Raw genomic sequence first — 10,313 nt, forward strand, 5'->3', positions numbered from 1 at the left:
CAATGAACCCTTGAGTGCTACAAGCTGCTTAAGTGCTAATCCTAGCACTTGAGTGTTGTCGTTTGCAATTGCACACCAAAGAGGCTTCCTTATCTTTTATAGTTGTTTTTCCCTTAGAAACTTATCTTTGGAAGGTTGGTATCTCACCATGAACATCCATGAATGCTTAAAACCTTCAATCTCTTTTCTAAGGTAATAAAAAAACGAATAAAAAAAATGAATTTTTACATCATATGAAAATTCTATGCTCCTAAAAAAAGGAGCTTAGAACCGATCTATGAACAAAAGAATGATTTTTACATTGCAAATAAAAATCTTATACTTCTTATAATGTTTACAACCCAATCTAGAGAAAATATTTAATAAGAAATAATCCAAATAGCCACTTAACATTCACATGTTTATCCTAAGGCAATGGGATGAACAAGAAACCCTATAAAAGAAAACAGAGCATAACCAAGAAAGGTTATAGCATGCTTAATCCTAACCTAAGGCTCTAAAACCAGTTGTTAAAATATCTAGATTACTCCATTCCAAACCCCCTAGATCATTGAAGTGCATGCAAGACTATTTAGGGATCTTTAGATCTATGCAACAAAAGCATATACATGATATACTACAAATCTATGTGCTAAAAAAAAACATACATTTAATTTGAATGCTCCTAAATCAATTCTTGTCAATGAAGAGTTCAATGTGGATCTCGAATACCTCGCAATCTTGCATTTGATGGTTCTCTCCTAGACCTTGGCATGTGAGGCTAGTGGAATCCTCTCTGTAAGGATGGAGGCTAAAACTCTCTTTCCCTCTCTCTAGAAAACTGAATAGCAAGATTGCATAGATTGAAGTCCTAAACCCTTAAGGGGGTTTATATAGACTTTCTTATAAGCTTAAGTGACTCGAGCTCATCTTAGGCTTAAATCATTTAATCTAGCCAACTAGGTTTCAATTAATTAATCAGTCATATTGGGCTCCAATTAATTAATTACCCTAGTCCAAAGAGATTGTTCACAAGTTGTTGTGCAGTGTTGCATATTTATTAAAACGTCTTTATGCACACATATAAATAAAGAACTCAACTATCACCAAGGAATAAGAGCTTGAGTGGGGACCACTAAGAGCCATATGAAAGTATGGGCTCTTTCAAAATTCATGTCTAAAGTTGATTCAACGTCTCACTACAAAGAGTCAATTACACTTCAGTATGTTATGATATTAGATTGAAATGAAAAACTCAAGTCCATAAACTACTAACAATTGCATGCAAACTCCCCATGAACTAGCAATCTAACAAAATGAATTCCACCAAACATCTCAAGATCACCTCTACCATCCTTAAGTTTCAAATCCTTCTATTATTTGATCAACTAGTACACTCTAGTGCACTAAAAACATGTATCAAATTTCCTTAAAAGAATTACTATTACTACAAATTTCATAATCACATGTTCATATGATCACCTAAGGAAACACACTGTATGAAATATTATGGTGCCTGTTTTGAGAATACATGTTGTCACCTGCCTCAATCAACAGTGACTTAATCCATAAGAAATATGTGACCACGTTAAGATTTCAACCATAGGTCAAAGTCACTGAAGATGTCAATACTAGTTCAATATTCTCTAAAGATTGAGATCTCATTTAGTACAATAACTTGGCAAGGTTATGATTACTCGATAGCCTATGTCATAACTTACTGTAGGTTTTATCTAATATATAACCATACACACTAATGCACTCACAATGGAAACTCATCCTAATGACGAAGGCAAGTCATCCTTCTAATTAGGAGATAGTGTATTATAACCTTAAATGGATTGTCAAGTTAATGAACCAATCGTGAACGAGTCATTAACTTGCAAGAAATCCATTATTTGGGTCTTTCACGCAAGTCCTAATACACCCAAGTCCTGTATAATGCAAGTGATGCATGTCTAATGTTGTCTGATGTTCAATATAGATAAAGCATAAGATAGTGAAGGGAAAACCAAAATCCTTGAAGGAAATCCTTTATTGTTACATCATATCATGCTTTTCAAGATTCTATCCTAACATTAATGGGATGGAGTAAATGGCTTAAGCCCATTAGATTCACTTAGTTACTTAAGCTCTGTACTGGTCTATATAAACCTTCTTAGGGTTTAGGGTTAGACAACTTTTTATCTTCCATTCTTTAAAGCAAAAACCTTAGCCACCATCCTATCAAGGATAAAGAGAAGTTTACATTTCTCTTTGTGCTAGGATCCAAAGGGAGAGTCATTAGGTAGAAGACATTTGGTCTTCGAGATACCCTTCATCAACATGGAAAAGGATTTGGGAACATCTAAATCCAAGATATGTTCGGGAACACCCTAGAAAGTAAGAATAAAAAACCGGCATATGTTCTCATTGCACAAGACTATATTAGAAAAGTAAAGGTAGATTCCTTAAGAGCAAATGTCTAAGAAAAATAGTACAAGAAGTGCGCCAAAAGTGTATTCCTACATAGTCTTTTGAAAGTAAATTCTTATTAATCCACAGATAATTATTGTTACCAAAAAGTGTCTTCTTATATTGACAAGTTGCAGAAGTTAACCATTTTAGATTCCTTTCATGCTCCGGATTGCAATTCCATGATTAACCAATGACAAGTGAGGCCGATCAAAGGCATCTCAATCTTCTACCAATGGAAACCTTCAATGAAGTCTATCCATTTCGTTAGGTTGACCCAAAAAGGCATCCCAACAACTGATTCTTTTTCTTTGTAAAATGTTGTCTGATTATTAAAATTTGTTTGAAATGTCAAGGTCATTGGTTTCATGAAGTAGTTATTACAATAAATTTGCTCGTTAAAATATGTTGCAAAGAGTTGGAATGGGGAATGTAATAGAAAATTTTAGAAGTAGACATGAGAGTAATTTGAGTAAAGGTAGTAAAATCATTAGAAAAAGTAGAACATATAAAAAATACAATAGAGGTCCACAGCATGTTAAGAGATATAACCTCAAAGGAGCAAATGTAAATGTTTTATATGTGGTGATAAGAATTGTTTGGCAAACAAATGTCTAAAAAGGAAAAATAAGGATTTTAGATATAGAAATGGGATAAACCTCACAAAAGGATTATAAGATGACATGATCAGTATAGTATACTAATAGTGATGATGTGTCTAGCTAATAGATGAAGATCAAAGCAATAGTGAAGAAGATTCAAGTTCTCAAGAAGATGATATGAACTTATGAAGGCCAAGCCTTTGAGTGAGTACCCATGTTTATCCTAGCTTAAGCATTGTGAACAAGTGCTTGTGGGACTTCCTGAGGAAATCCATGCAAGGAAAAGGAGATCTGTTGCAAAATCAAAGGAGACCAGTAAAAATTGATTTTCGAAAGCAAAATTTTGGAAAAACTGGTGTTTGTTCTGAACAAAGCTTGGGAGAATACATGTTTAATATAAATTAAGTAAGAATATTTAAAGGAATATTTCTCTAAGAAAGTTTAATGGCTTTCTTTGCATTTACATGAATCTTGAAGTTGAGGTCTCAACAATTTTGATATCAAGGTTTGCACAAATTGCACAGATTTTTGTTACCAAGAAGCGCATGATGTTGCTTCTTAACATCATACAATAGAGCCGGTGCACCTTCAAAACCGTTGGGGAGTTTCAAGCCATCTCTGCCATGATTGGAGTTTCAAGCCTCTATAAATGCCTGCATGCAAAGTGGTACGGGAAGCAAAAAGGGCACTTCAGAAAATACTTAGATGATAAAGGAGGAAAAGGAAAAGGAAAAGGTTTAAGACTATTTCTTTCAAGTGACCTGCAAAAGCAAAAAGACTCGAACACCAGTTGCAAAAGCATCATCTGTAGCTTGTGGGAAATAAATTTGTAGGCAAATGAGTTCATGTTACCATTTCAGGTCTGGACTTCATCAGCAATCATCCATAGTTAGTTCATCCGTACACATGAGAGGAAAAGGGAGCACAAGTAGCCACATCATGAGGAGTGTTCAGGGCCCTCTCCTATGATGTTTGATAGATGGCAGTCTTGAACACCTGCATGAACTCAAAATTTGTATGTCCTTCGCTATTTCTCGGGACAATAGCATCGCAAACTGTGATCTAGCTTACACTTAAAGTTGGTTGAATGCTTCACATTTACCTTTTGAGTTCAAGACGGAAGAAAAAAGGATTTAGATTCTGCCGTTGCCTTTCTTTTTTGGTTTCCTCTTTTTCAGGCTCCTTAGCATCTATTCCATGGTCCCACACTTTAGTGACCTAATCCACCCAGCGAGGCGACAGATCCATTGCACTTGCACACCTTGACTTCAAAGAACACGGACTGAAGTGCTCTGAAACTGTCGAGCAGATCTCCCAACAATCTCCAGCTGTTTGACCCTCCCTCTTCACAATTTATCTGTGAAACGCCAAATAGTGTTTCCGATCATCAAATTGAGAATTCTATTCTTTCTTTTCCTAGTATACTTTTCATACTTCTATTGATAGTTTGGTTTCTTTAAATTTTAACCACAATATATTTTTATGTATATACATGCATGCATATCTAAAGCGAAGCACACCCAAGGACACGCTTGGCAATAAAATTTTCCATTCTCACCCCTGTTTCTGCATCACACAGGTCTGGTGATGATTGTAATCTTGTCAGAGGTCCATGGACAAACATCGTAAAGGATAACACATCCAAACATTAAAAGATAATATATAAATCCAAAGAAAGTGAAGGGAAGAAGTAGAAGGAAGCATACATTTTCTAGGATCTACCGTGATAAGTTCCCCTCAAGAAGAGGAATGGACTGGTGGTAAATACAGTGAGCTTGTTTCCAACTGCAAAATCTACGAGTCTTAACTGGTGAATAGATTTTGAATGAGCTGCAGCTGAGCTGAGCCTCAACTGACCTCTGAGCTTCTATCAGATCAGATGCAAATGGCAGTCCCTGAAAATGATGGCATAAATGCATTTAACATTAATCCTTGATCAAAGAAGAGAAAAGCTATAAGACACAAACAACAGGTGCAAGGAAACAGACCTTTCAAAATCCACTATACTCCAATGGCATGTATACAGCATGGTAGTTCAGGTGTAAAGATAGCAAAACACTGTAGTTAACCTTCTTGATCCTCCAAGTTAGAATGGAACTAAAACATAGCCAGCATCTTTTGCGCAACAACTCAATTATTCTGACCTCTTGCCATCTCAGCATCAATTGATAAAAGATCCAACTTAGATCATCAAATTCAAGCTCTGTTGACAAAGTACACTAGCAAATAACCAAGTAATTAAAAGAAAAAAATATTGCCCTCTTCAAATTGCAAACTCTAAATGTATTTTGCAAAATATGTTTTTCAAATTGGTTCTTTTCGATCTTGAGTTCTTATTGTCCGCAAAGAATTCTAGAAGGTCATCCTAGATCATACAATAGCCATCAAGACAATCTGGTACAAAATTTTCTGTAATAAAAGCATTGTGAATTCATTCAAGGAGAGGATTACAAGTTGAGAATTGAAGAACAAGCGGTTGAATCAGTATCTACTACCTTGACATACAAAAACAGCCTGAGACTAGAGCATTCCACAACCGTAAAAAAAAACAACAGACATCTCAATTCATGTATAAATAATTTAATTCAGAACTGTAATACAGTAAGAGATTATAACTACATTAGCTCATCCCTGGTTCTTGCTACTTCAACTCTATACAGTTTTGGGTCGGAGAATGGGACTCCGAGTATGAATAATTGCCACTGCAATTGAGAAAGACTGCAGAGCTGACAGCATTGATCGGAAATGAATAAAATACAAACCATCATGCACGTTTACCACCCTCAAGATAGGTGCACTGAGCTCTGAACCCTGCAAAATTGAAGTTGTGCCATGGTCATCCCAATGCTAGTATGGATAAAGGTGTAATTGCTTAAAAATCAACAAGAACAGGAAACTCTTAACAACTATGGAGGCTACAAATGGTCCCTGATTTTGTTCCTCTCATAAGAACAAATGCCATGGCACCAGAAGAAAAGCAAAGAACTATAAGATTATATTGTAGTCTTTCTGGAACAGATGATGGAAGTATTAGTTGAGATCCAAAGACCCAAAATGTTGAAAACTATAAACAGATGGTAGTCAATAAAGCATGTCTCCTTTCTTTTTGTCAAAATAGTGGACAGCCAAACTACCATGTCATATATTTCCAATTCGTTTGCATCTATTGCAAGACCTTAATCATGACAATTGATAACCCAGAGGAAAGTGGAAATTTTGCTTATGAGGATAAACATAGGAGGCAAAAATAAGAGCGTGTGTTGCCATGAAAATTTATCGTTCACTGTAGCTTAAAGCCAGTAGTTGGCAAAGCATCAGCTACTTTTGATCATAATAATGCAAAACAATATAAGGAGATAAGCATACCTGTGCAAAAAGATCAAATGACTTGTATTCCTCTTGGATATCTGTGTGGTGTGAAAACTCTTCTTTGGTTGCTCTAGTTTTGAGTACTGTGAGTGGGCACCCAATATCCCAGCCACCACAGTCACAGTGTCCACCAGATCTCCACCTTTCAATAAGACTAGAAGGACCACCATTTCTGGTTCTTGGTCCACCATGAATACCAGCAGGGACAAGAATGTCCATGCTTGTAGAACAATCACCTGTACTACGTAGACAGCATTCTGAAGGTAGTGACGCTTCTAGAGAAGCAGAGTTTTGCTTAAGCCCAACCTTCTTGAGAAATTTCAAACCCCAACCTCCAACTTCTGCCTCCTGACGCTTGCCAGGAAGATGGTCTTTCACGACTATGGCAGCCAATTCAAGATTTGGTGGAAGATCATTTTCTAAAAGATTTGTCCTACCTAGTGCACTGGGATTGTTGCATGTATCTTGGCATTGTTCCCAAGAGTCATTTTCTAGTATGGCAGTCGTTCCACCAAATTTGGAAGTAGTCCTCTGCTTGGATGAGTGACTGGTTCTGAACACTTCCACCACCTTCTTTGACAACCCCTTATTCTTCCTAATGATGCTACTGGAAGTTTGCATCTTAGAGGCATAATTTTCTCTACCACCAAAGAAAACAAACTCAGTCTCCATGATTTTTGAATCATTTGGGCAAAGTGTGAAAGAAGACGACACTTTCATTTTACCTACAAGATCTGCTTTATTATCAGGAATCTTGTGTTCCTTTTGGCCACCTGTTCTGGAATGAAACAAGTACATGCAGTCCAAAGCTTTATCATCTGGTAGCTCAGCCTTCCACTGGTTGGCTACATAGACCTCCCTCTGATCGTCCACAGAGAAAACAAAATGTGGAATTCCACCCTTCCATGTGCATTGGAGCATTCCCTGAGAAACAGTGGCAAAACCAGAAGAAGGAGACTGATCTGAGCATGTTGAGTTTGTACTGGATGTTGAAATAAGCCTTTTATGTACGGCTTCAGGTCCATATCTATGATTTCCTTGTGAAATATTCCCCTTGGGTAAATTCTGTGGTGACCTGATGCTTAACCCACCAGGAGAGCTAATGAAATCAGTGCACATTGCTCCTTTAGCATCAATCAGACTTGTTCCTCCAAATTTGACATCATCCTCTAATGCACCAAATTGGCGAAACAGAGGACTCTTCAATATTTTCATCATACTCTTACTTCCCATGAGTGTACCAACAACCCACTGTCCTGCAGGGCTTACAACTACATCCCCAGTTCCAGTTGCCACTGGACATTCAATTACAAGCTTAGACATATCACAAGTATTTCTACCTCTAAATTTAGGCAAATTCAAAGTGTCAGAAAAAATGCCCATCTTCAGGGAGCTTAAGTTCAAAGATATGTTACACGGAGCAGCTTTTGATGCACTGATATGTATCAGTTCCAGGCAGCGACGGAGATATCTTTCATCCAAACTCATAATATGCTTTGGCATCCTATTATTCAAGCCATGAGTAAATGATTCCACCTTAACACTTCCTCTAGATTGCAATTTCTTAACATTCAATATCACTGCTTGCTCTGATCTTCCTTTTCTTGCCAGCCTCTTGGATTTGGATTCAGAAAAATCCAAATCATTGCCTTGTGCTGATTCTCTATCTTCTCCTAAGCTATTCAACATATCTTCTTTCACTTGGCCATCTTTTGGCCCATTAACAAACTTATTTTCCATTCTTCCCTTCCAACTAAGTAGCACCATTAACGGCAACCAAGTACATTTTCCATATTCCTTCTCGAACTAAATAAAACTCATTTAGTGGCAGACTGCATAACATACATCTGAGTCATATACCATGAGTAACCTGTAAAGCAAAGTGAACAGTGAGAATTAATATATTCTATAGGGACAAAGCTAAGCAGACATACATTTAAGAACAAGAATCTCAATGGGTATACCATATTCCATAAAAATTGAAGAAAGAAACTAAAATTTATTAAATTTACTCATGGATCAAGATGGGGAAGATAGGCTTTCAAAAAGCAAGACAAAACCTGAAAGTTGGTGTGGTCTGTTCAATTATTAACTTTGAACATATAATGAAGGAATTCTTTTCTTTCTTTTCTTAACTTTGTGAGATGGACATCAAAAGCAAAAATAAAAGGTAGTAAAAAGGGGCAAATCCATCAAACCAAAGAAAACAGAAGATGTGATTCCCCGCAGAGATACAGTACTCAGATTGCACTATTCTGTATGAGAACAAAATCCAATAGGAAGCTCACAATTCAACTGACATACGTAGATTATGAGAAACTTGGAATTTTTCAAGGATTATGATAATCTCAGTATTTATATCCTTCTACCATTGACAAAAGAACAAGGAAACTTGAAAACGAAGGAATCAATCTATAGAAATACACCCCAAAAAAAGAGTTTAAAAATTCAATCAAGGTCAAACAAAATCAACCATCCCACAGAGCAGAAGTTACATAGATATTCGAGAAAATCAGTCATGTCACAAACTAAACATCTAATCACACAGCAGAAGTTCAGAAGTTCAGCTTTCCTCAATCCAACCAGCTTTGAATACATGTTTATAGGCTTATATAATCTGCTCCTTACCACCTTTAAACAAAACCCTCGAACGAATTAAACCAAAAAACCCAGAAAAAAAAAAAAGAAGAAGAAGAAGAAGAAGAAGCACAGAAAATTAGGATTACAATCAATCAATCCACACAAAGTGCTAAAAAAACATTAATAAACAAACACCCAACAAAAAAGCAGCAAGCTTTTATTAAAAGAACACAAAAACAAATAAAATAAAAACATACCCACAACTTTATCTTACCTCAAGAGCCGGATCCAGGAGCCAAAACCCACACAAATCAAGCAGAGATGGCAGCAGTAAGCAGCAGATTCCCGAGAAACAAGCAGTGTTGGAGGGGGCAGATTTGCTAGGAAGTGAGAGAAAAAAAAAATGGAGAAAGCCAAAATAGTAGTGGAGAGAAAGATAAAGGGGAAAACGGAAGGATAAGCGGCACCCCCACTTCTACAGCAACAACTAGTTGGAGATTTTAAGAAAAGGGTGCAACTGTTTGGACAAAGCACATACTGACATACCAACACCGCTATATTCTAGAGAGAGAGAGAGAGGGAGGGAGACCAACTGAAAAAAGTGGAAGACTTTGTGGTGGCGTAATGGAGAGGAAGTCAGCCGTAAGCCACGTTTTGTTGCCAAATCCTTGGGCTCTTCCCTTAACTGCCTCTACCTCGGCTCCTTTCTCCATCACCTTTGCCCCAACATTTTTGTGGAGAATATATCAGACTCCTCTGAATTTTTCTTCCCAAGACAAAGGTAGCTTCATCTAAAGTGTAGAATTATGATTTCTAAGAGTGATTATCAGACACACTTAATGATTCCTCATATTGATTTATACAAAATCTAATGGGTCCTTTGATTCCTTCTTTCCTTTTCATGAAATAATTTAAGTAAGGCAAACATCAACCCTCTTTATCGTTTTTTGTAATAATTAACAATAAATAAAATAAATATTTAAATTAAAAAATAATAATAATCTTGACTTTTAAGTAATACTCCTAAGAGGGTATTCTTAAAATCTGATAATTATTAAAAAATTAATAAAAGGTATATTTGATTCAAAAAGAATTATTTTTCATATTCCCAAAAAAAAATTCTTTCATTTCCTACTTTTCAAATTCGGTCTTCCACAGAAGATTAATTTTCTTCGAAAATTTTGAGATTGTGGAAAATCCTAACTACAAAAGGGAAAATGACCCAAACAAAAAACCCTGGTGGACTCAAATTTGATTGACTGATTCAACTTTTCAAATCATATATACATATTTGTTTTGAATAAGTAGGTTTATGTTTATCAGATAATG

General features: G+C 36.2%; 1 protein-coding gene across 2 annotated transcripts; it reads right to left on the reverse strand.

Annotated features, from left to right (window-relative positions):
• Window positions 1-5,430: 5,430 nt before the first annotated feature.
• Window positions 5,431-9,849, reverse strand: LOC100247804 (uncharacterized). Of its 2 annotated transcripts, none has more exons than XM_002282033.4 (3): window positions 9,259-9,849; window positions 6,402-8,274; window positions 5,431-5,846 (listed from the first exon to the last, which is right to left on the reverse strand). In XM_002282033.4, exons 2-3 carry the CDS (start codon window positions 8,169-8,171, stop codon window positions 5,688-5,690), a joined length of 1,929 nt encoding a protein of 642 aa, XP_002282069.1. In that variant the 5' UTR covers window positions 8,172-8,274; window positions 9,259-9,849; the 3' UTR covers window positions 5,431-5,687. The 2 variants fall into 2 exon arrangements, with proteins under 2 accessions (XP_002282069.1, XP_059592911.1); XM_059736928.1 differs by having other exon boundaries at window positions 9,242-9,811.
• Between the last annotated feature and the right edge of the window lie 464 nt (window positions 9,850-10,313).

This window comes from Vitis vinifera, chromosome 5 (genome assembly GCF_030704535.1).
Source record: "Vitis vinifera cultivar Pinot Noir 40024 chromosome 5, ASM3070453v1".
Classification (NCBI taxonomy): Eukaryota; Viridiplantae; Streptophyta; class Magnoliopsida; order Vitales; family Vitaceae; genus Vitis; species Vitis vinifera.